The 27,371-nt window shown below is 40.3% G+C and overlaps 1 protein-coding gene across 3 annotated transcripts in view; it reads right to left on the minus strand.

Annotated features, from left to right (window-relative positions):
- FAM120A (family with sequence similarity 120 member A) overlaps positions 1–27,371 on the minus strand; it is a 118,238-nt gene that overhangs the window by 89,254 nt on the left and 1,613 nt on the right. For all 3 annotated transcript variants that reach the window (XM_015093026.3, XM_042242987.2, XM_060410829.1), the window contains exons 2-3: positions 4,791–5,037; positions 1,771–1,853 (exon numbers count right to left, since the gene is read on the minus strand). In XM_015093026.3, the coding sequence (XP_014948512.2) occupies positions 1,771–1,853; positions 4,791–5,037 (330 nt within the window). The remainder of the gene's footprint in view (positions 1–1,770; positions 1,854–4,790; positions 5,038–27,371) is intronic.

The raw sequence follows: 27,371 nt of genomic DNA on the forward strand, positions 1-27,371 counted from the left end.
ATGGTTGGATACGATGGAGCAGCAGCAGCCAATATAAACCAAAGTTTTCACAGATAAAGTGTTATGATCTCTGCAACTTACTTCCAGACAGTTGAGTTAAAAAACACACACACAGATACAAATAATCTTTACTGTTAACAACAGGTGAACCAAGGTGATGGATATGTGAATAGATATTTTCTATTTCAACTTTTTATATATTTTTATTTTTATTAACAAACTATTAGGAAAAGTATGTGATAATGATACTTGCAATCTACTAGTGGATTGAGCTGGTTTTCCAATAATTCTTTAAACAGTTCCTCACTTCTAACCTCTAACACACGAAATAAGGTGAGCTCAATTTAAACATATGTATACCGTCTGGGGATCCTGGGAGCCTCTCACTCACCCCTCCTACTCAAAACAATACAAACCTTGTAAAAAAACAAGCTTTCATAAAAGCATACCGTTTAATAAGCTAATGAGCCTAATACTTCTGAGTCTACCTGATTTCAGACTGTACTTTTCTGATTCTGCAAGTCATTAATGGTATCACCAGGAGCTTGGAATCAAGTTTACAAATTGTAGTACTTTGTAAATGAAAACACACTTGAAGAACATTCTGGCCAATAGCAAATAGACAGCGGTTTTCCTTCAGGCGGGAAAAAAAAAAAAAAAGGCAAAAGAAAACAAGTAACTCAAACAAAAGGAGAAAAACTGACCTTCCAACAGAAGCTGAAAAGCCTCATACCAAGAACTGTTAGGATAAAAAGGAAAATATCAGGGCCTATCAATAAGAAATGGAAAAAAAAAAAAGGTTCTAGGCACCAAGGAACAAGATGAAAGAGGCACGAGAGGAATGCCACCTGAACTTCCAAGTATCACAGTTTGCTGTAAGTTAAACACTGAAAATCCTATTTGGAGGACAATTCTGACAATAGGAAAACATGCATTCAGAAACCACTCCATGCAACCTCCCCATTACCACAAGGAACTGAGGCCCAGGCTGCCGGCCAGTCTAGGTTCAGAATTCCCAACTTCCTATCTAGGAAGTGGCAGCTATGACGACAACACTGACAGCAGAGAACACCACACCAATTTTCTCAGCAAAGGGAATTCAGAAAATCACAGGAAGCCACTCACAAATACAAGTTCCCTAGTGACTCATACCACTCCACTACTATGCTCACATCAAACTGTAAACCCTCCCACTTTAGAAAATCAAAGTTAAGGGCATCTTCCTGGATGTTCATTACTTTCACAAACAGGAAGGGGAGAAAAATAAGAAAATAAATATCAACGGAACAGTACAAATAGACCATTTTTCTAATGAACTTGGGTCTCCTCAATCACTCATAAAGCATTAAAACTATAGATTTTTACAATATTAGAAAATCAGTAAGAAAATTATGAAATTTATCAAACTCTGCTAAGATATTGATCCATAACAGCAGATGATATTATCTATTGAAAAAATAATATTTGCAAGAAAAGAAAATACGTACAAACTTTAGCTAAAAAATTTACACCTATCTAGGTACATGACATGAAGAATTCATCTGAGGAAAATTTTAAAAACATTTATATATATTTCCCTAAAATATAGGTGCGGGGAACAATATAAGGTAGGTTCTTTGTTTTTTTGAAGGCAGCACAGATTGTGAAGTTAGGCGGAAGCATGATATTGCTAATTTTGCGGTATATTTCCTTCTACAATAAAGAAACATTGCTTAGATTATGAAAGGAAAAAGAAAAGCAACAAATGTTGGAAATAAAATGAATTTTTACCTTAAGTGAAGCTAGTGGATGTTCTGGACCAAGTAAACTCCAATGAAAGGAAGCCAGATCTTCATCAGGTAGAATGTGATTTCCTGGAATACAAACAGGGATACCACAAAAGCCATTACTGACAAGGGGGAAACTTAATATCACTGCATGTTATAATCTGTAGATTATCTTTGTTAGTTTTAGACTTTGCAATATGACTCCTTAGGACCACCTCATTTAATACACCGCATAAAACTTCCACACAGGCATTGAGAGTATTTCTTCATCTGTTAACACAAAACATACAGCAGGCCAACTTCTTGAAGCTGCTTCAACTACATTTCCATTATAAGCTTAACAGCATTCAAACTGAATAAACTGCATAAAAACCTAAGTAATTCCCCAGCACAGTATTAAGGTCAGTCTGATAATGCCAGATGCCAGATACCAATCTGATACAAGTTTTCGTGTGTTTATGAGAGGCTATGGCTCAAACTGCATTCTGTGAAGTAGGTGCAGATGCAGAATCTACCCAGTTATAAAACCTAAGGTTAAGTGACAGTGCTTGCAGTTTGTGACATGGATCAACACCCTCCTCCTCCAATTTCTAGCACCACCCACAAAATAGATGTACAAAGCACAGACTACACTACCACCAAGAAGTGTCAGTCAGCTCTTTGCAATATCACCAGGCCTATGTCACAAGTAAGAACTGTATTCAGCTGAGAAACTACCTATTTGGGGTGAACACTTTCCCTTCAATATAATGCTTAGATGCCTGATATACTAACATATTTGTTAGTTGTTTTCATATAATTTAAAAGCAATAATTTCCTAAATAATTCTGTGATTTGTATATTATGATTTAGTCACCTCCACACTAAGCAGATACATTACTGAGCTGCTAACAGAAGGCAAGACAAGGTAAGCGCATCTCAGCATTGCTACTCATAATACTCTAGACACAGACATGTGACACAGGCTTGCCGAACTGTCACGACACCCACGAGAGCAGAGCCAGGCCCAAACTGTCAATCACTGAGTTCTGTATTGCCTTCCTCTGCTCACAGATAGCGCAGAACTTTCCTGTGAAGTATAAAGCATCTGAGATTTGTTTTTGAAGCTACCTACTATCTGAAAAAATATTAAGCCAATTCCAACATCAAATATAGTCTGTTAAAACTTGGGCCACATACTTAAATGAGTATTTCACTCAACTTTTCTAAAACAAAACATCTTATATTGCTATGCTTTCTATTACAAAAAGAAGAAATTATACTTTCTATTTTAAAAAAAAGGAAAAATAATATTTCTATATGAGGACACTGAACTTTTCACACAAAATCTAAACTAAAATGCTCTAAAAATGCTCACCCAATTAAGACTTTATAATTTGCCTAAATTTTTTGAAGACATTTCAAGCCTTAAATTAATTCATTACTAAATTATTCAGTGTTATTATTTTTCACTTCTTTTAATATTTCATAAACTATTAGTTGGTATTATCTCCCAAGAAATTTATTCAATGTTTCTTAAATAAGATAAATAAATACCCTTCCCAGGGTAGCTAAGGTATCCATATTCTAAAAGTAATGAAAATATTCCCATTCATTTAAAGTCAATTAACATGCCCAAGTCAATGGGTATAACATTTAAGTAAATATGAAACTTTCCATGTGTCCATCCACGTCATCACTTTTTAACATTTGAGGAAACATCCTTTTATATTTTAATATCTGAAAACATAAAAGTACTATATGCATTTAGAAATTAGGTTTAATCCTCTGAATCCCAAGTCACAAGAGTTCACTAAGAAAATGGACAGAAAATAGCCAAGTACAAACTTAAAGACATGTATTTGAGATTGGATCCAAATAAAGACAACTTGTAAAATCAGAATTTTTTTTTATTAATTTGTGGTTACACAATCTGAAATTTTATCACCAAATAACATGAAAAATTATGGCTCCCTCACTATAATTTCTAGTTGTATAAAACTCTTTTGGAATGGTTATTGAAAAATCTGCTAATTAGAAATTTCTAAAAGAGCCCACAATATAGCCCCCCTTGTAAGCACAACCAGATCCTGTTGCTAAGCATTGCAGAATAAAAACTGAGAGAGTACAGGAAGATCTCACTTTTTCTTAAGACCACACATCTCTCAGAGAGGGCCTGAGTACCCCAAACAGCTCTCAATCTCATCACTGAAGTTCTTAGGTTTTACTCACAGAAGGGTCTTGCTCAGACGACATTTACTTATACTGTGGATACAATTTTTACAAACTCTCAGCAAACTAGAGCCAGATTCTCAAGTAGCTAAGAGACATGCACATTCCAAGCACAAGAAAGGGAAGTTGACAGAAAAGATAGAAATAACTATAAACTACAGACATAAAGTGATAAATAAATGGATTACCTATTACCAAGTTGGACTTCCCTGGTGGCTTACCAAGTTACTTAAAAGAGAAAAATTTATATATAAAATCTTAGTTAAAACAAGATTTCAAGCCTTCTAGATATCAGCATAAAAAATTCCTCCAAGGGAGTTTTTAAAGATATTTATACATTTACTTAAGATGCAGCCTTTGGAAACAAAGGTAGGATAGTTTATTTCTGTTGTTTTCCTTTTAAAGTAGTGCGAATCCTGAAAACAAGGGGAACACAGAACAGTGCTAACTTCACAGCAAATTCCCTTCTGTAATTTGTGTCAAAGGTTTAAATGTTTTTCACAGTGAGAACATATTAGCATTTGTGATTTTTAAATGTTATTTCCCCAAAACATTAAGAGCATTTTTTTCCCCAAAATTAGTTTATTGGCCTAGATGAAACAATACATAAACAAACACTTAGGAACAAAAGAAGCACATTATCAGCAAAAAATAATGAGTAAAGAATGTTACTGAAGAGGAGCCCATTCCCTGGTTTTTTAAAATTTAAGACACAATCCAAAATATTCTAGCACTGAAATTTAAAAAAAAATCAGTATGTTCCTGATACACATAACTTTTTCACAAAATGAGAGCTTTAACACTGCCACTTACCTAACAGAGCGGCAAAGATAGGGAAGCGGTTTGGGTTCAGGTCCAGCTGCTTGGCAACCTCATGCATCAGGTACTGGCTCGTGGTGAGACTCTTCCCATTCCGGCTCAGTTTTAGGGCGTGGGCACTGAAGTAGTAGGGGATGTTGCACAGAGCATAATCAGAGTCGTATGCAACCAAGCCATGGAAGCCGTTTTCTCTGCAGAAACCGATCACTTCTTGATGATGGTCCTCAATGCTCTGTGCAACCTGTGCAAGTAAGAAGAGCACCTCATCAGAGGCCAGTACCCCTGCAGCGTGCGCTGAATATGCAGACATATTTGCACAGAATCTGCAACTGCCAGATACGGAAGATATGCGAGAGTGCCAAACAGTCAAAACTGCCATAATAAAGTATGAGGCACATTGCTCAAATAAGAATTTCAGTAAGAAATATCTCCGCTCAGTAACTTATGATCCCAACCATACCGCAGATTAATTTTCAATTCTTATCAAATTCGAAGATCACCCTATTTAAAAGTGTACAACACCAGGTGGCCCCTGTGACAGTATTTTGAAGGCCGGGGGTCGGGGGGAGAAGGGGAAGACAGGAGGAAAATGAAGTGAGAAGGAAGGAGACAAAGGGGGAAGTAAAACCAAAATAATTTCTTCAAAGAAGATCACAGCAAATAAGTGAAATAATCGGAAGGATTTTCTAAACAAAAATAAAAGCCAAGTATTATCCATCACCAATCTGTCTACTAGTTCATAGAGATCCTGAAGCATTGAGCGTATGGGACAATAAGAATGAACATGTGTTCAGTTCAGTTCAGTCGTGTTTAACTCTGCGACCCCACTGACTGCAGCATGCCAGGCTTCCCTGTCCATCATCAACTCCTGGAGCTTGCTCAAACTCATGTCCATTGAGTCAGTGATGCCATCCAACCATCTCATCCTCTGTCGACCCCTTCTTCTCCTGCCTTCAATCTTTATCAGCATCAGGGTCTTTTCCAATGAGTCAGTTCTTCCCATCAGATGGCCAAAGTACTAGAGCTTCAGCTTCAGCATCAGTCCTTCCATTGAATATTCAGGATTGATTTTCTTTAATCTTCAAGTCCATGCTCCCTACCTCAAATCACTTTATTATGTAGAATTTTATATTTACAGCAATGTCTTAAGGCATTTAAAAATCACCAGTGATTCCTGTTTTCCAGACATCTTTAACATTAAGTCTGCACAATCTCCTAAAAGGTTTTTGAAATGAAAAGAGATTGTAAGTACCATTCCCTTGCTCCACTCCCCTCACAGGAGATCTAGAAAAGGCAGCATGGCTGCTTGCTTCATAGAATCAGATATCCTGTAAAGGAGATTATTTGTTACATAGTTGCTAAATCATGTCCAGACTCCTTTTGACCCCATGGACTATAGCCTCTCAGGCTCCTCTGTCAGAGGGATTTCCCAGGCAAGAATACTGGAGTGGGTAGCCATTCCCTTCTCCATGGAATCTTCCCGACCCAGGGATTGAACCTGTGTCTCCTCCTTTGGCAGGCATATTCTTTACCACTGAGCCACCAGATGGGGCAGAATTGAAGGCATGAGTTGAGTCAGTGTATAATGTATGTTTTGCAAAAGAGTTTATTAACCTATTCTCCTGGGAAACTGAGGCTAAGAGCAGTTCAGAACCTAGCTCTGCCCAGCTCTAGGACGACAGCAGTCCAGAGACATCCTCTCTGAGCACCCTTTGTCTACATGCCTCACAGCATATTACCTCATTACCCTCATAATAACCCAGCAAGGGGAAAGGAGCCAGCCCTGTGTGGTCACTAAGAAAGGTGTTCAACAAGCAGGGGAAGAGCAACTGTACTGGCTCAGACGTGAGTGTGGTATCTGCAGCCCCATCCTAGTGACCCAGGGGTAAGCAGCAGGCGGGACAGGTCTATGGCAGGTTTCCAAGGAAGGCTACGGGCAATGCAAAACAACAGGCAACACATTTCCAGAGCTGCAAAGCACTCATACTCTTTGACCCTGAAGTAATCTTACTCCAGGAAATACAGCCTAAGAAACCAACCCATCAGATAAAATAATGCTGCGAGCATAAAAAGGATGAAGGTAGCCTTCTATGGGAAAAATAATATTAAGGAGCTAGGCAAAGACAGAAACTACACAGTGTTGTGAAGAAACTTGAGAAAAGCTTGGAACAAAATATTAAACAAAACCATTTCAGAACACAATATTCAGTACATACAACCACAAAGGAATAAGCAAAAACTGACACAGTGGTTCAGGGTGATGCAAGTATGCTTTTTTAAAGAAAAAAAATTTTTTTCAAAGAAAAAGGTCACCTCTATACCACTGCCCTGGGGTCAAATATTCCTCCTTTCATATCCATCGCTCACCAGACAAGGCATACAACTTGCTCATCTGCATATCAAGGGTCTACGTTGGTACCTGGCATACAGTAAAAACTACTTAAGAAACGAAAAACTCTGGGGGTCCCAGTTCAGAGGCGGCCCCCCAGTCTTTAAATTATTTATAAAGGTTAATAGGATAAACTCTAATCAGTAGAAACCAACATCCATCAGAGCCTTATAGAGTGGTTTCATCGATCTGGTGAGAGTGGGATGTAGCGCTTTTCACAGTCATTTCCTTTCACAGACCCTTTCCCAAACACAATTCCCTGTTCATTCAGAACACTTGATTTCAGACTGGCATTAAAAAGTCAGGTAAATGAACTATTAATAGAACTATTAATAATTCACTACAACACTAATTTGCAAATGATTAACAATATCTTTTTTTTTTACTTTTTATTTTGTATTGGGCTATAGCCAATTAACAATGTTGTGATAGTTTCAGGCGAACAGCTAAGGGACTCAGTCATACCTATACATGTATTCATTCTCCCCCAAACTCCTCTCCCATCCAGGCTGCCAGATAAATCAATCAGAGTTCCATGTGCTATACAGTAGGACTTCATTGGTTATCCTTTTTTTTTTTTTTTTTGGTTATCCATTTTAAATACAGCAGTGTATACTGGTCCATCCCAAACTCCGTAAGTATCTTTTACCCCATCCTCCTCCTTTCCCCTGCAACCATAAATTTGTTCTCTAAGTCTGTGAATCTGTTTCTGTTTTATAAGTTCATTTGATTAAATATCTTAATCCTCTCCCAAAGCACATCTAACATGAAACAAATAGTTGTCTGCTAGAATTAATCTCCTAAAACAAAAGATAAAGGAGCCTGCTCAGTCTGACTCTTTGCAACCCCATAGATGTAGCCCGCCAGGCTCCTCTATCCATAGAATTCTTTAGCCATTACTTTCTCAAAGGGATCTTCCCAAGTGAAAGTCGCTCAGTCGTGTCCGTCTCTTTGCAACCCCATGGACCATACAGTCCATGGGATTCTCCACGCCAGAATACTGGAGTGGGTATTCTGAGCCACCAGGGAAGGCCAATTAATCTCCTAAAACAAAAGATAAAGGAATCTCACCCTTAAGTGAACACAGACTTCAAATCTAAAGCAAGGTATATAACTGAATCACTTTGCCGTACACCAGAAACTAACACAACATTGTAAAGCAAGTGAAAATCGCTCAGTCTTGTCCAACTCTTTGCCACCCCATGGACCATACAGTCCATGGAATTTTCCAGGCCAGAATACTGGAGTGGGTAGCCTATCCCTTCTCCAGCAGATCGTCCCAACCCATGAATCGAACCAGGATCTCCTGCATTGCAGGCGGATTCTTTACCAATTGAGCTATCAGGGAAGCCAATCAACTGTACTTCAATAAATAATAATAAAGCAAAGTCAAGCAATCTGTGCCCTTTGCTCATCTTTCATCCTGTTCATCTTTCCTATTTCAAGTACCGTGAGTGATGGGGAGGAAAATCAAAAAGTCCAAGTTCCAGTTCTGGCTTGATGCCCAACCTATCTGGTGAGGAAGGTAAAATTCATGAATCTTCAAGGTTCTTTCACCTTCTAAAATTCTAGTATTCTTCCCTACTAGTTAACATCTATTATGCCTTTATCTGAGGAAAGGCTACATGGCCTTAAGAGCCACCGTGTAACAGAAATGCAAACTTCCCTAGTGGCTCAGTGGTAAAGAATCTGCCTGCCAACGCAGAAGATGCAGGTTCGATCCCCAGGTCAGGAAGATTCCCCTGGAGTAGGAAATAGCAACCCACTCCAGTATTTTAGATGGGATAACCCCACGGACAGAGGAGCCTGGCCAGCTATAGTCCATGGGGTTGCAAAGGGTCGGACATGACTGAGTACAGAACATTAAACGTTAAATCCTTTTCAGTAAAGGAACAAGGCAAGTATGGCCTAACAGTTACTCGATTAGGGAAATAAAAACCTCACAGAACACCTAAATGAAAGAGTCTGGTTGATGAATACAACATGACTCTGCATTTGTACAAGCACACATCATTGTAAACCTCATACAGAGAATAAACTTTAACATGCACAATGTAAAAAAATTTGCCAGCAGTCAGGAACACTAGGCCAGATGCAAACTGACAAATGTGCTGAACTGTACTATAAGCTGTCTGTCACAGGGGTGCCGGTGAATGCTGCAATCATTTTCACATGTGTAAGGTTGGGGTAAATGGGCAGGAGATGATCTGGGTGTCTCCCTGTCAGAGAATGGGCTTACAAATGCCCAAAGGGAGGAGGCTAGCATGCTCCTGTGATGGCTAGCATGCTCCTGTGGTGTTGGGCTAGCCATGGAGAGATCCACAGATGACAACACAGACAGTCACAGGAATCATCAGAGGTAAGCATGTGCACGTGGGCTGGTCTATAAACACACACATACATCTCCTATCTGTCAGCAGAGAGCCAAGAAGCAGCAGCACTCCAGGAGAAAGAACATCTATACTCCAATCGGGTTTCTAAATACCATTCTCCACTAAAAGGGACCAGAGCCTTTGGGAAAAAAGTGGGTAACGCCAGGGCAGAGAAGTCCAAGATGAGCCTGGAACATCTACCTTGTGGTGCCAGGAAGGAAGGCAGTCTTCACAAAACAAAGGATAGGGTATGTCAGCGGCACACAAAAGCCCACCTGAAAGATGCCCAATGACCAAAGCTGAAACGATTTGTGCTACAAAATAAATATCGTAGTGCTGGGTATAACCAAAGTGCACAATGAACACATGAGTCGATACTGATAAAATACATATATAAAGGGGAAAAGAAGAGACAACTCTTCCCCCCAGAATAATTCAAATAGTAATGTAAAACCCCTTCCCAACAGGTGTCGTTCAAGCCCCACCCCTCCCTTTGAATGCATGCTGCACTTTATGACAGCCTCCAAAGAACCAAACCAGCAAAGAGGACAACAGACGTGACACTGAGCAGATGCCCCATGAACGCCACTGTACAGCAGGTGGGCACTGCACCCCTGGAGCATTCTCTCCAAATCGCTAGAAGACACCAGACAGCTCAAACTGCAGGCCAGCCTACAAAATGCCTGATCAATTCTCCAAAAGTGCTTAGGTCACACAGAGACTAGCAGAAGCCAGAAGTCACTAAGGGAGACAAGATGCCTAAAGGCAACAGGGAATCCAAAACAGATACAAGTGGAAAATGGAAGATATCTGAATGAAATCCACAATGCAGTTAATGGCACATTTGTTGTTTTTCAGTCACTAAGTCATGTCTGACTCTTTGTGACCTCATGAACTGTAGCATGCCAGGCTTCCCTGTCCTTCACTACTTCCCAGCGTTTGCTCAAACTCATGTCCATTGAGTTGATGATGCCATCTAACCATCTCCTCCTCTGTTGCCCTCTTCTTCTACTCTCAATCTTTCTCAGCACCAGGGTCTTTTCCAATAAGCTGGCTCTTCACGTCAGGTGGCCAAAGTATTAGAGCTTCTGCATCAGGCCTTCCAATGAATATTTAAGGTTGATTTCCTTTAAGATTGACTGGTTTGATCTCCTTGCAGTCCAAGGGGCTCTCAAGTTTCTTCTCCAGCACCACAATAAGAAAGCATCAATTCTTCAGTGCTCAGCCTTCTTCACGCAACTCTCACATCCATACATGACTACTGGAAAAACCATAGCTTTGACTATACAGACCTTTGTTGGCAAAGTGATGTCTCTGATTTTTAATACACTGTCTAGGTCTGTCATAGCTTTTCTTCCAAGGAAAAAGCATCTTTTAACTTCATGGCTGCAGTCACCATTCACAGTGATTTTTGAGCCCAGGAAAATAAAATCCGCCACTGTTTCTACTTTTTCCCCATCTATTTGCCATGAAGGGATGGGACCGGATGCCATGATCTTGGTTTTTTGAATGTTGAGTTTTAAGCCAGCTTTCTCACTCTTTTCTTTCACCCTTATCAATAGGCTCTTTAGTTCCTTTTTGCTTTCTGCCATTAGCATGGTATCATCTGCATATCTGAGGTACTAATGCTAATTTTTTAGTTTTAATACTTTCAAACTATTAACTAGGATGTTAACATGTATGGAAGCTGAGTGAAGGATATTTAGGAACTCTCTGTACGATTTTTGCAACACTACTATCAACCAAAATTATTCCCAAGTTAAGTTTATTTTAAAAAGAAAAAACAAAAGTCTGCAAGACACTGGGAGATTGTTTTAAACTATTTCATCAGGGGAACAAGGCACGGAAAGGCATGAAAGGCAAAGTCTCCAAGAGTCTATCATGTGAAAACATAACTCTCCCCAGACAGTCCAACTGAGGGAAGCAGGAAAGCCCAACGCAGATGGCATAAACCTGTGAATGGATGGATAAAATCCAACAACCAAGAATACCTGTAAGAGGTCCAGTGAACAATTCAAGACTCACATCAAAGAGCCTGGTAAAGAATCTGGGGCAGAGAATTGGATGGGATGAAAAGAAGACTCAATGCAAGGTTTGGGTGAAGATAGGAAAATGCCTGGGTTGTATCAAAACAAAGCCTGACAGGCAGTTATTTAATTAAAAATAAAAATTAAATTCTAGAGATTAAGCTTCTTAGGATCAGGGTCTAACAGGTATCAGTTGTTCTTGCTCCTGTGAGTGTGTCTTCTGGTCTGAGCATCTCCCACTCCTGTTTCCCATCTTATCTACTCTATCCGTTTCCCTGTGTCTGTTTCCTCAATTCTCTAGCCTTCCAGCTCCTGGCTCAGACTGGGCACGTGATGCTTAATGAACACGGTGTTTCTAGTTCTTAATTCTAATTTTAGAAATGAGTAAAAACTATCAAATGCAATGTTGGGAAAACTATTCCAATTTGAATTCCCAAAGAGTATAAAAGCAAGCTAAAAAATTAAGCCCTGAGACCTACCTACTTACAGGTGATAAAGAAGGGGTTAAGGCCTCCTGTGAGAGTGAATCAGACTTGGAATTATGCATACCTTCTTAAAGAAAACCCCAGGCGAGGAACCAAAGACCACCCACCACCTTAAAAGGCACCCGGCCTTGACTGATTTTTGCCATGGCTGCCACCACCACTGCATCAAAATGTGGCTCCAGATCAAGGGTGTGAAACCCTGGAGCTCCTGTGTACACAGCACAGAGCATTCAGTGTTGACTCTTGATACGTGTTTTGGTATCACAACCAAGCTAGAAACCACCAAACACCTCACCTCACCTCTCCACCCGGAAACACGGTGTCACCCAGAAACACGGTGTCACCAAGAAACACAGTGTATACAAGATCTTCATGTTCAAGATCTTCAGTAATTGGCAAAGCGCCCTATTTTTGGTCCCAATGAAGTACTTTATATTTAGCTAGGGGTAACTTTATGCTACTATATTTTTGCCACAGAATCTTAGGTAAATCTTTTTATTTTAATAGTTTTAATTTTCATTATTAAAAAGGCAGCTATATCAAAAATTCACTGTTTTTACAAAGAATAATGACTAAAGAATTCTCAAGCTACTTTGCAAGTGTATTTATTTGTTAATGCTGAAAGCAGCTATGGGGAAAGTCCAATAAGAATGAAAAAGTAACACTGTTACTTCCTCCTAATCTCCAGTGAAGAAGCACTTACACAGTGAGGTTTTCTATCTCTGGCACCAGGTAGGTGAACTCCACTACCTATTTTCTGTACTTCCATTTCTTCATCTATACTCCCCTACCTTAGAGGGTAGCTGTGATGATTAAATGAGTTACTACATGTAAACAGCTCAGAATCATTCACAAAAAATAAGCACTCAACAAATGTCAGTACTATTTACTTTTAGTAAGCTCTGTGAGAAAGGATCTGCTTGTTCATGGCTTGCAGGACCTAAGTTCTCTGACACAAAGGAAAAAATACCCTATGTGGTTCTTCTTTAGAATAATTTTCAGAAGCTCAGGGAATAACGTGACACATCCTCCAACCAACTGCCAGATTTAAAAGATGTAATTTAACCTGAACAGAAGAGGCTATAAGTTGAGCTAAACACTGAGAAAAAAAAAAAAAAAATCAGGCTCTGACCTTTATCCAAAGAATTCTAGACGCTAGGTTTTATTTAGATGGGTAAGACTTATTCAGGCTATTTACTACCTACTCAAGTAGGGCTGTTTCAAGCAGACCCCATTTCCCCCTCAGTCAGTCTCTCCCATCGGAAGTTTACAAAAGCCTCTTATCCTTATCCAGAGGTTAGACAGAATGAAAACCACAATCATAGAAAACTAACCAAACTGATCACATGGACCACAGCCTTGTCTAATTCAATGAAACTATGAGTCATGCCGTGTAGGGCCACCCAAGACGGAGAGGTCATGGTGGAGAGTTCTGACAAAACGTGGTCCACTGGAGAAGGGAATGGAAAGCCACTTCAGTATTTTTGCCTTGAGAACCCCATGAACGGCATGAAAAAGCAAAAAGATAGGACACTGAAAGATGAACTCCCCAGGTCAGTAGGTTCCCAATATGCACTGGAGAAGAGAGGACAGAGAACTCCAGAAAGAACAAAGCAATGGAGCCAAAGCAAAAACAACACCCAGTTGTAGATTTGACTTAGAAACCTGGAATGTTAGGTCCATGAATCAAGGTAAGTTAGAAGTGGTTAAGCAGGAGATGGCAAGAGTGAATATCGATATTTTAGGAATCAGTGAACTAAAGTGGATGGAAATGGGTGAATTTACTTCACATGACCATTATATCTACAGCTGTGGACAAGAATCCCTTAGAAGGAAAAGAGTAGCCCTCATAGTCTACAGAAGAATCCAAAATGCAGTACTCAAAATGGTTGCAATCTCAAAAATGACAGAATGATCTCTGTTCCTTTCCAAGGCAAACCATTCAATATCACAGAAATCCAAGTCTATGCCCCAACACTAATGCTGAAGAAGATGAAGTTGAACAATTCTATGAAGACTTATAAGACCTTCTAGAACTAACACCCAAAAAAGATGTCCTTTTTATTATACAGTACCGGAATGTAAAAGTAGGAAGTCAAGAGATACCTGGATTAACAGGCAAATTTGGCCTTGGAGTACAGAATGAAACAGGGCAAAGGCTATCAGAGTTTTACCAAGGGAACGCACTGATCGGAGCAAACACCCTCTTCCAACAACACAAGAGAAGACTCTAAACATGGACAACACCAGATGGTCAATACCGAAATCAGACTGATTTTATTCTTTGCAGCCAAAGATGGAGAAGCTCTGTACAGTCAGCAAAAACAAGACTGGGAGCTGACTGTGGCTCAGATCATGAACTCCTTATTGTGAAATTCAAACTTAAATCAAAGAAAGTAGGGAAAACCACCAGGCCATTCAGGTTTGACATAAATCAAATCCCTTATGACTATACAGTGGAAGTGACAAATAGATTCAAGGGATTAGATCTGATAGAGTGTGTGAAGAACTATGGATGAACGTTTGTGAAACCATACACAAGGCAGGGATCAAGACCAGCCCCAAGAAAAAGAAATGCAAAAGGCAAAATGGCTGTCTGAGGAGGCCTTACATATAGCTGAGAAAAAAGAGAAGTTAAAGGTAAAGGAGAAAAGGAAAGATATACCCATTTGAATGCAGAGTTCCAAAGAACAGCAAGGAGAGATAAAATAAGCCTTCCTCAGTGAAGAAACAGAGGAAAACAATAGAACTGAAAGACTAGAGGTCTTGTCAAGAAAATTAGACACCAAAGGAATATTTCAAGCAAAGTAGGGCACAAATAAAAGACAGAAATGTCTTAATCTCTCCTAACACAAGCAGAAGAGATTAAGTAGAGGTGGCAAGAATACACAGCAGATCTATACAAAAAAAGATCTTCACAACCCAGATAACCACGATGGTGTGATCACTCACCTAGAGCCAGACATCCTGGAATGCAAAGTAAAGTGGGCCTTAGAAAGCTGGTGGAGGTGATGGAATTCCAGTTGAGCTGTTTCAAATCCTAAAAGATGATGCTGTGAAAGTAGTGCACTCAATATGCCAGCAAATTTGGAAAACTCAGCAGTGGCCACAGGACTGGAAGAGGTCAGTTTTCATTTCCAATCCCAAAGAAAGGCAATGCCAAAAAATGTTCAAACTACTGTAAAATTGCACTCATCTCACATGCTCGCAAAGTAATGCTCAAAATTCTCCAAAACAGGCTTCAACAGTACGTGAACTGAGAACTTCCAGATGTTCAAGATGGATTTAGAAACTCAACATTTAGAAAACTAAGATAAAAATAAAAAGAAAAAGAAAAAAGAAAAAAAAAGAAAACTAAGATCATGGCATCTGTTCCCACCACTTCATGGCAAATAGATGAGGAAACAATGGAAACAATGAGAGATTTTATTTTCTTGGGCTCCAAAATCACTGCAGATGGTGACTGAAGCCACGAAATTAAAAGACACTTGCTCCTTGGAAGAAAAGTTATGACCAACCTAGACAGCATATTAAAAAGCAGAGACATTACTTTGCCAATAAAGGTTCGTCTAGTCAAAGCTATCGTTTTTCCAGTAGTCATGTGCGGATGTGAGAGTTGGACTATAAAGAAAGCTGAGCACTGAAGAATTGATGCTTTTGAACTGTGGTGTTGGAGAAGACTCTTGAGAGTCCCCTGGACTGCAAGGAGATCAAACCAGTCCATCCTAAAGGAAATCAGTCCTGAATATTCATTGGAAGGACTGATGCTGAAGCTGAAGCTCCAGTACTTTGGCCACCTGATGGGAAGAACTGACTCATTGGAAGAGACCCTGATGCTGGGAAAGATTGAAGGCAGGAGGAGACGGGGTCAACAGAGGATGAGATGGTTGGATGGCATCACCAACTCGACAGACATGAGTCTGAGTAAACTCCAGGAGTTGGTGATGGACAGGGAAGCCTAGCAAGCTGCAATCCATGTGGTCACAATGAGTCAGACAAGATTGAGTGACTGAACTGAACAAGTAGAGCTGAAAAGTGAGAACATTAAAGTCAATGCCAATTTGGTGGAAGATTTTACTGTTGTTTAAAGAGCAATTTCACTGTCATGACATACATTAGTAATGTCTCTAAATCTTTCCTCCTCAGGAAATCTGAAATTGTGGCTGAACAAAGTTTTTTTACCTTATATAGCTCTTGGTTATTCTATAAGAATTGTTAACAGTGGTCTTAAAAGCAAGGAAAATCAATTTCTTTTAAAATAAGGGAGTGGCACATGAAAAGATTCTCCACCTCATTAGTCATAGGGAAATGTATATCAAAACCACAATGAGATATCATTTCACACAAATTAAGATGGCTGCTGCTGTTAAGTCGCTTCAGTCGTGTCCAACTCTGTGCAACCCCACAGACGGAAGCCCAACAGGCTCCCCCGTCCCTGGGATTCTCCAGGCAAGAACACTGGAGTGGGTTGCCATTTCCTTCTCCAATGCATGAAAGTGAAAAGTGAAAGGGAAGTCACTCAGTCATGTCCGACTCTTAGTGACCCCACAGACTACAGCCTACCAGGCTCCTCCATCCATGGGATTTTCCAGGCAAGAGTACTAGAGTGGGGTGCCATTGATGGCTACTATAAAAAAAAGAGAAGCAAGCAAGTGTTGGCGAGTATTTGGAAAAACCTGAATCCTCACACGCTGCTGGTGGAAATGTGAAATGATGCAGTTGCTAAGGAAAATGGTATAACAGATCTCAAAATATAAAATCATCATATGAACCAGCAATTCCATTTGTGGGCATATACTCAAAAGAAATGAAGGCAAAGATTCGAACAGATATTTGCACCCCCATTTTCACAGCAATATTATTCATGACAGCCAAGAGGTAGAAGCAACTTAAGTGTCCACTGACAGATGAACAGATAAGCAAAATGGGGTCTATCCACACAACACATTATTATTCAGCCTCAAAAACAACGAACCTCAAGGACATTATGCTCAGTGAAATAAATGCAGTTAAAAAAAATTAATTCTGTGTGATCCCACTCATACGAGGTAGTCGGATGCATGGAGACAAGAAAGTAAAACGGTGGCCGCCAGAGGCTGGCAGAGGGGAATGGGGAGTTAGTGCTCGACGAGCACAGTTCCGCTTGGGAAAGATGAGAAAGTTCTGAAGACTGACGGTAGTGACTGCGTGACAGTGTGAAAGTGGTTGTGCATCCAGATATGGAAGGCTGGCTACACTCACTGTACTCTGTCATTTTACATCAGGGATTTGAGCATCTTAGGATTTTGGTCTCTGAGGGGGATCTTGGAATCAGTCATCTGCATATACCCAAGGGAAGTTTGTGAAAGTGAAAGTGAAGTCGCTCAGTCGTGTCCGACTCTTTGTGACCCGTGGACTGTAGCCCACCAAGCTCCTCCATCCATGGGATTCTCCAGGCAAGAATACTGGAGTGGGTTGCCATTTCCTTCTCCAGGGGATCTTCCTGATCCAGGGATCGAACCCAGTTCTCTCATATTGCAGGCAGACGCTTTAACCTCTCCACCACCAGGGAAGCCTTAATTCCATTTAAAAACAGTTAAAATGGTAAAACTTTTGTTATGTATATAGGTTATCACAATTTAAACAATAAAAATATATAATCATAAAAAGAGAGTGGCACTCCATCTCCCTGTCTTCTCAGGAAACCTAGGCACTTGGTGCCAAAACACAACTTCCTACTTGTCAAAAGAGAAATTTTATCTTTCCTTTGAGTAATGACAATATATATGTAATGTATAGTATCTGCCAGCTTACATAAAAGGGTGAGATTTCTTCTTTGCAATCTCTTTAGCATGTTGTCTGTGATGCAACTGCAATCTGTTTCAATGCTTATTCAATAAAAAAAACTCTTCTTTCTCTGCTTTAAAAAAATTAGAGTGAATGTCATAAGAGAAATGCAAGTTAAACTTCATAAATTTTTAAAATAAAATGATAAAAGGAATGTAGAAATACCAACATCATTTGTATTCAGTGTTTATTCAGCCTACGATATTAATCTAATGATTCCATTAACTCCTAGCAATATTCAAGTTTTGGAATTTAGAAAAATGAATCTCAGATTGACGCAATCTATTTCAAAGGGGTGACACCTGCAAACTCTTTTATTTAAAAGTTTTATGGCTCACATAAGTACACAGGCATGGTTCACAGGAGTGAAGGTGAAAGTCACTCAGTCATGTCCAGCTCTTTGCAACCCCATGGATGAGAGTCCGCCAGGCTCCTCTGTCCTTGGAATTCTCCAGGCAAGCATACTGGAGTGGGGAGCCGTTCCCTTCTCCAGGGGAATCCTCCCAACTCAGGGATCGAACCCAGGTCTCCTGAACTGCAGGCAGATTCTTTACTGTCTAAGCCACGAGGAAAGCCCCCACATAAGTACAGGAGATTGAAAACCCATGGAGCCTATGCTTATCCAAGCAGTCAAGTGAGGCCCTCCTTGTCTGGACTGGCTGGCACTCCTGCTCATGAAGATGAACAGTACACTCCAGAGCCATGAAAACTCAACCCTCCAGTAATATCCCTTTCAGTATATCTCCCCACAATACTTAGCCTAATATCAACAGGGCAGCTTCGATTTTTCCAAAGAAATAAATTTATTCCAGAGACAAGTGGGAGGCAAGTAACCAGGGTACAAAAGAAACACGCTTCTAGATCACAGATCCTTAATTTCACAGATTCACCATCACCTTTGCAGATAAATCAGTGTACCAAATTCAACTCTACACTAGTTCTAAGATGCCTAGGAACAAGGTTTGATAAAAGTCATGTGTAAGAAGGGAGAAATGATGGCTAACTTCAGCCAATTACCCTAAGCAGTCACCCCTTTTATTCTTCAACACAACTCCTAAATTAAGCAGCATAAAGGGTTTACTCAAAGATAAAGCCTCTGTGCCAGGTGAGCAAGCTGAGACTACTTACCTATGAAATGACAAGACTCTGGGTTTGAACACAAACTTTCTACCATCTTTCTGCTATCAGTGCCTCGCAAAGGGGACTGAATAGTGGTCATCATCCATGAGAGGGCTTACTTTCTAGAGAAAATAGTGCTGTTAGGCAGACTCTTTGAGAAAACATAAACATAAGTAAAAAACAAATGATGTCAGCTATATAGCGACATTTGCAGGATTTTAGAGTATTTCTAGCTGAACTCTGATTCATTTACATTTAATTGTTCTATTTATAAAATTCTTTCTATAAATCCACTGGAAAATAAATCTAACTTCTCAAATCCTAAAGTATCACTTTCCTAGCGTGAGGGTTGAGAAAACAGGTAAAGGAAATCAAAAGGTACAAACTTCCAGTTATAGTTGACCCTGAACAACCGTGAGGGAGGTGTTGACGGGCACCAATTCTCCACACAGTCAAAACTCTGTGTATAACTTTATAGTTCGTCCTCCATCCATGGTTCTGCATCCACTGATTCAACCAACCACATATTTAGTTGTAGGACTGTAATATTTACTATTGAGAAAAAAATCTACATATAAGTGGAGCTGCACTGTTCAAACTTGTGCTATTCAAGGGTCATCTCTATCTGGAGGAGGGCATGGCAACACACTCCAGTATTCTTGCCTGGGGAATCCCCATGAACAGAGGAGCCTGGCGGGCTACACACAGTCCATGGGGTTGCAAAGAGTCGGACACCACTGAGAGACTAAGCACAGTATACTTGAAAGTTGCTGAGAAGGCTTAAAAATTCTCATCATAAGAAAAAAAGAGTATAACTATGTATGGTGATGAATGTTAACTAGACTTACTGCAGTGATCATTTCAAAATATATAAATATAATGAATCATTATGCTGTGCACCTGAAACTAATATAATGCTGTATGCCCACTACATCTGAATTTTTAAAAAAGAAGTAACTCCTCTTCATATTATGAGGCATTTATTCCTGTGGTCAATTTCTTACTAAGACTGGAATGTGTAGTATGTTTTAATTAATTCCTGTCCACTCTATGAATTCTCATTGTATAAAACAAAATGAAGAGCACTGTGGGTCTAGAAATATATTAGAGAGAAGGTATGTATATTTATGTATCTTATTTAGAAAACTAAGTTGCAATTCTTTTTAATTACTTCTCTTCCTGTTTCAAACATTAATATGGCTTTACTAAGGCCCAAAGCCTAGAATTCTCTGACTTCTTATCACCAGGATTTCCTAGTACTGGCACTGCTGATAATTCGGGAATGGGCAATTCTTTACTGTGGGGCTGAACTGCGCATTGTAGAACATTTAGCAGCATCCCTAGCCTGCAGCTGAAATGCCTTCAGTTGTGACAATCAAAAATGTCTCTACACACTGTCAAAACCACCAGTCCCCAGCCCCAGTTGAGAACCACTCACTACTCTTCACTGACTAAACAGACTGTCCTATGGCATCAAAGTTCCAAACACTGACTGGGGAAAAGGAGCCCCAGCTTCCATTACACACCTTAAAGGATTCCATTCGTTTCTGTTATATTCACTCCTCCATGCCTGGCCTATAACAGGCACTCAATATTTGCTAAAGAGACAGTGAATCATCATTGGGAACAAGTCAGAAAAGAGAGTATAAGAAATTTAAGGTGAGAAAATAAATCTTACTTAATGGCCACTGATCCAAGTTTTAAAAGAAAATAATTACATTTGTCTGCCTATATAAATAGAACAAGGCAAATATATAATTAACAAGCTGAATGCCTATACTAAGCATACAGGAGGAGTAAAATTAGTCCCCAGTCTCAAGCAGCTTATAGTTAGTGGGAGAGGTACATACACAGGTAGCGATAATAAAGCTTTTGAGATGGGCTTTGTGGTAGAAGTAAAATTCTAACATGCGAAAGTGGAGTAGACAAGAGGGAGCAACATCAGCAGTTAGGAAACAGTGAACAGTCCGGTCGGGAGTATTTTAAAAGTATAATAGAATTGTGAATATGACAGAAGGTAGAATGGACTCAGATTGCAGGAGGGTCTAAAAGCCGACATAGTAAGTTTGGATTAAGGGTTCCGTTCTAGTCGCTGCCAGGAGAGTGACGCACCTGACGACCCTGCAGGCTGCTCTGACACTGTGTGCAAGAGGAGTTCCACTGTCGACACCAGGCATGGGGGCCCAGACACATCCAGAGGCAATCCAGACTAACACCCACAGTAAAGACACAATTTCATATAATGATATTTACCCTTAGTATATGTCTTGCATTCTACTTTTTATTCTATTTTATTGTGTCAACTTTTCTAAGTGCCAATAAACACCCAATAATTCGGTTTTACAACCCACCAGCACATTTGCAAGGCACTTAGGCCTTTTCGATAAATTTCGTGAGTTCATATGTTGGGGATACTAGAAATGAGGAAGAGAATTGTGAGAGGCTGCTGGGCTAGGACTGACGTGTCATACTGCAGGGAGTGGAGGATGGAATGATAAAAATGTCAAAGATGATTCTAGGGTGGTTAAGTGTAACTTTGAAGTGGGTGACCATGAGGTTCAAACCAGTTAGGGCTAAAAGTGAAACCAGAACAGACTGGGAGAAGAGAAAATTGTGGAAAGTGAAAACAGAATGCAGGATACATCAGCAGTGGTCAGGTTCTCGGGGGGGCGGGGGGGCATGCAGTTTGAAGTCTTATCATTCTTCCTGATAATCATGGGGAACAAACTCCAGGGTAACTAAAGTGAAATTACAACAGTCACTAGAGGTGAGTAATCTGAGGCCAGATGACAGATGAAAATAGTCAGTTTGTGTGCTGAATGGGATAATGTAGAAACAGTCTCTAAGTGTAAAAAACTAGCTAAACTAGCTGCTCACGTCTTTAAGAACAGTAAAAGGGTACACTGGAATCTGTCAAAAGCTGAAAGAGTATGTGCACAGTTTCGTTTTTAGTCGTTGAGTCTTTCCCAACTCTTTTGAGACCCCCATGGACTGTAACCCACCAGGCTCCTCTGTCCATGGGATTTCCCAGGCAAGAATACTGGGGTGGGTTGCCATCTCCTTCTCCAGAGGATCTTCCCAACCCAGGGATTGAACCCACACTTCTTTGCCACTGAGCCATCAGGGAAGCCCTCTCTGTTATATACTCTTCTCATAATCCCCAATATTATCTCTTTTGAGGTTGACACTATGCACATACAGACTCCCCTGGTGGCTCAGTGGTAAAGAATCCTCCTGCAATGCAGGAGATGTGGGTTCAATCCCTGGGTTGGGAAGATCCCCTGGAGAAGGAAATGGCAACTTACTCCCGTATTCTTGGGAAATTGAAATTACATGGACAAAGGAGCCTGGTGGGCTACAGTTCATCAGGCTGCAAAAGAGCTGGACACAACTTAGAAACTAAACAACAACAATAAAACATAAAAGTTTCGGAGAATTATGGCATTTATGCAAAGTTATATTTCAGTAACTCCAGGAAATGGAAGTACTTTGATAAAAAGGGTTCAACAAGGCGGAAGAGAAGAGGGCAGTGGGCTTTGATAAGTCTAACTTTAATCGTAAAAAAGGCCAGAAGGGGGGGGGGGGACATTTAGAAATGGGTGGTAATTGTTGATAAATATCAGTGCTTAAGTCACAAATCGGTGTCTTAAGGGCAAAATCTAGCCTGGAGTCCATTTTGCTTGGCTCAAGGTGTTTTTAAAATGGGATGATTTCAAATATAAATCTGATTTCTGACTTCCTTGAAAAATCTCAAGGTCTGGCAAAGTTGCCTCTATAGTCTTGTAAGGCTTTTAAAATGTGCACACTCTTGGATCCACCATGTATGTGTGTCATACCATTTGTAGGAGATGGATAAATTATGGAACACTATTGCATTCAGAGAAGGCGATGGCACCCCACTCCAGTACTCTTGCCTGGAAAACCCCATGGATGGAGGAGCCTGGTAGGCTGCAGTCCATGGGGTTGCAAAGAGTCGGATAAGACTGAGCGACTTTCCTTTCACTTTTCACTTTCATGCATTGGGCAAGGAAATGGCAACCCACTCCAGTGTTTTTTCCAGAAGAATCCCAGGGACAGGGGAGCCTGGTGGGCTGCTGTCTATGGGGTAGCACAGAGTCAGACACGACTGAAGCAACTTAGCAGCAGCTTGGCAGCATGGCATTAAAAGACGTTTACTACTTGGAAGGAAAGTTTTGACCAACCTAGATAGCATATTCAAAAGCAGAGACATTACTTTGCCGACTAAGGTCCTTCTAGTCAAGGCTATGGTTTCTCCAGTGGTCATGTATGGATGTGAGAGTTGGACTGTGAAGAAAGCTGAGCGCCGAAGAATTGATGCTTTTGAACTGTGGTGTTGCAGAAGACTCTTGAGAGTCCCTTGGACTGCAACGAGATCCAACCAGTCCATTCTAAAGGAGATCGGTCCTGGGTGTTCTTTGGAAGGAATGATGCTAAAGCTGAAACTCCAGTACTTTGGCCACCTCATGCGAAGAGTTGACTCATTGGAAAAGACTCTGATGCTGGGAGGGATTGGGGGCAGGAGGAAAAGGAGACGACAGAGGATGAGATGGCTGGATGGCATCACTGACTCGATGGCCATGAGTCTGAGTGAACTCCGGGAGTTGGTGATAGGGAGGCCTGGCGTGCTGCGATTCATGGGGTTGCAGAGAGTCAGACATGACTGAGCGACTGAACTGAACTGAAAGAAAGCAAATTGCTGAATAATGTAGTGATCACATTAATATTAAAACTAAAACTACTATGATAATATATGATATATAGAATATACATAGGGAGCTGCTGTGGAAAACAGTATGGTGATTCCTTGAGAAATTAAACATAGAAATACCAAATGACCCAGCAATCCCACTCCTGGGTACATATCCCAAAGGACTGAAAACAGGGACGCCCAAAAGATTTTTGCACAACCATGTTCACAGGCGCACCATTCATCAGTGCTATTCACTTGGCTATTTCACAATAGCCCAAAGGGGAAGTAACCCAAGAATCCATAAAGTAAACGTGGTTCATCCATACAACAGAGTATTATTCAGACAGAAAAAAGGAAGGAAATCTGACACACTGTTATAATATGGATGAACCTTGAAGACATTAGGCTAAATCAAATAAACCAGTCACCAAACTGCCACACTTGAAGAACACAGATATTTTTAAATGAGTATTTTAAATGGATGGCTGGTTTGACTTATAATGTGGTCAACTCAGAATTCTAAGTATTCCCTGATCTATCAGTGCTCCTTAAGAATAAAAGCATATTGCAAGTTTTCAGTGTCTCCTAGATAGAAACTGTGCTATCCAGAGCTGCATTTTTGCTATCAGCTCTGACCTGAGAGTGAACTGCGGGTAGGCACACCCCTATAGCATTCTTACACAATGAAACTGAACTTTGACTTCAGCACACTACTTCCCTCTTAAAGAGGTTACTGGTTACCTTTCCCCAGACACTGCTCAATCAGCAATCCCATTTCTTGCCATATAAAATTAGCAACAAAACACTGAGGGCTAAAGGAGACAGTGCCATGAGAGAGAACCTAGCATGGAACTCCCTACAGAGTAGTCCCTCTACCCCCATCACCGACACAAAGAAGGAGCATCGCCACAAGATCTCAGGCCACAGGCTAACCTCACATTCTTCCAGTGACTTAAAACACCAGCTTTGCTTTATGTGAGATCTCAGTGAATACACAAGGACTTCATTATAAACCTGCACACCAACACCACCACAAGTCTTGAGGCAGAAACATTTAGGAAAGTTCCAGGAACTTAATGCCACCAAGATTTTTAAGTAAACATCAGTCCTCACTAAGTTTCAAAGGTTATGATGACTCAAGGCACACAAGAGGAAATGCTCCTCACAACGAACAGAAGCCAAATTCAGGCCAGGCAGTTTAATGACCTGAACAAAATTAGCTGATGTGTGGGCCAACCTCTAATGGTTAAAGAAATACAATTATTACTCTAGTGAAGACATACTCTTCTAAGCCAAAAAAGATTTCTCAAAGCAAAGCTGACAGGAAATTAAGCCTTTCTGCCAGTTTACAGAACCCTGGAGAAGGCCAATACAATGGTAGATTTTTATAAGAAAAATGCTTCATATGCCCAACATTATATATGGTGAGATGCTTGTGTAAATTGCTTTGCCAATTTTTACTTAACCTTTAATTAAAAAAAAATTATACAACAAAATTAACTTTTATTTACTTTTGATATATAGCGCTACACTTTTAAAACATGCTACCACCACAACCATCAGGCTACAGAACAGTTCCATCACCTCAAAAAGCTCCCCCCTGTTGTCCCTTTATATTCACACCTTCATGTAACCTGTCATCTGGTCCCCATTTACAGCCTTATCTGCAAGAGAATGTAATATAAATAGAATCATACCTTTTGAGCCTGGCTTCCTTGTGTGTATCAGTAGTTTCTCCCTTTTTACTGCTAAGCAGTATTACACGGTACCATAGCCTATTTACCTCTTAAAGGATATTTTGGTTGTTTCCAGTTTGAGCTATTATGAACAAAACTACTATGAACAATCAAATATAGTTTTTCTGTGAGTAATAGTTTCATTAGGAAAACACCCAGGAGTACAACTGCTGGATCATATGGTAAACCCATCTTATAAGAAACTAAGGGAGCTATCTTTCAGGGTGGCATACCATCTTACATTCCCACCAGCCATGTGGGACGATTCCAGTTGCTCAGCATTCTTGCCAGCATTCTGGCATTGCCGGAATTACTTATTTTAGCCATTTCTAACAAGTATGTAGTGATATGCCATCATGGTTTTAATTCACTTAACCATTTTAATAGGCATTTTTCTATAAAACAGTACATGCTGTTTCACTTCCTGAAAGAATGCTGGACATACATTTTCCCCCAAACCATTCCCATGGAGTAAACCATACTACCCCTCAGGGGCTACTGAAATAGGGTTGTTTTATTTGTTTCTAAAGATGCCCCAGAATTACGTGTGCTTTTTACAGCATTTTCTATCTTCTCCCTTGTAAAGTGTCACTTCTTGCTATTAATGGTGTGCTTGCCTATGGCAGACTTTCCTCTGCACCCTTTTCTCAAGCTGACTTTAGAAACAGGTAACTAAGCTTATCAGAATTACATCTGAAAACGAGAGGGCAGTCTACAAGGGAGAAAAGTTGATTCTTCAATGAGGAAACAGAAAGCTTTTTTTTTTTTTCGGATCACTATATCAAAACTTCCTGACCTCTCATTTGGCTGCTGAGAAATTTTTAGCAGCTAAATTTCTTAGGTGTTTTCCAAAAAGGTGAGCCTGCCTGGTAAGTGTACACCAGGGAATTGAGTCATTACTATATTAAACTGTAAAATTAACATTATATTGTGATTCTATATCAGGAATTCAAAGTTTATCTAAAGCAAAGTGATTATACACTCAATTATATCTTGAGTCCAGAAACCTAAATGGAAGTTATGCTCCTAATTCTAGTTTCTTACTCACACATTGGTCAAAATTCTAAGCACCCAGCAGGTGAGACATTTACAGGGGCGCAAAGACAAGTATCAAGAAATTTTACAACTAAAAAAGTATACAGCAGTTCTTTCAAAAGATAGAGACCATGTACAAACACTGAATCTAATCCTAAGTAAAATTTATGATGTTCCTTTGAAAGCCATTTGACTAAAAAGCTCTTTTCAGTAGTCTTTTCAGTAGTAAGTAGTTTCCATCTTTGCACAAGACAAAAGTGTTAACACTCAAAGCATCTTCTGGAGGTGAATCACATCAGGGAATTACACTGTCTTACTTCTCAGAGAGCCCAGGCTCCAGGGCAGAAAATGCCAGCAGCAGTCCCTTGCTCTCACCCGATCTTCCCCAGGGACGCAGGCTAGGTCTCTGCCATATTCACAGACCAATCGCAGCTCTTCCAGCAGCCTCGACCCGCAGACTTAGAAACCCTGTCACCAATTGCATTAGGATCTGGGTGGGACTTCCGCTATCACTTTAGGCTTAACCACCACCATCTCAGCACAGGCAAGAGCAGTCAGGAAGTTCGAATTTCACAAACTTTGGGATCAAGCACAGTTCAAGCAGAAATAAAGGAATAACAAAGACACTGGAAGGCAGAGTGGCCAAACTCAGAAAAATAAAACAGCCTCCCCCTAAGAACTGTAAAAGAACAATGAAAAACGAGGCAATCAAAACTCAAGTCAAGGGTCACTGGTTTGCATCTTATCTCTACCCTGGCTACTAGGTCCTGAAGCACTCCTTGGCCTGAGTTCAGGGAGGAGCCCTCTGCCAAAAGGAGAGCAGAATGCTGGACAGCCAAAGCTCTGATTACCTGAGTGCACAGCCCAAAGTGGTG

This window comes from Ovis aries, chromosome 2 (genome assembly GCF_016772045.2).
Source record: "Ovis aries strain OAR_USU_Benz2616 breed Rambouillet chromosome 2, ARS-UI_Ramb_v3.0, whole genome shotgun sequence".
Taxonomy (NCBI): Eukaryota; Metazoa; Chordata; class Mammalia; order Artiodactyla; family Bovidae; genus Ovis; species Ovis aries.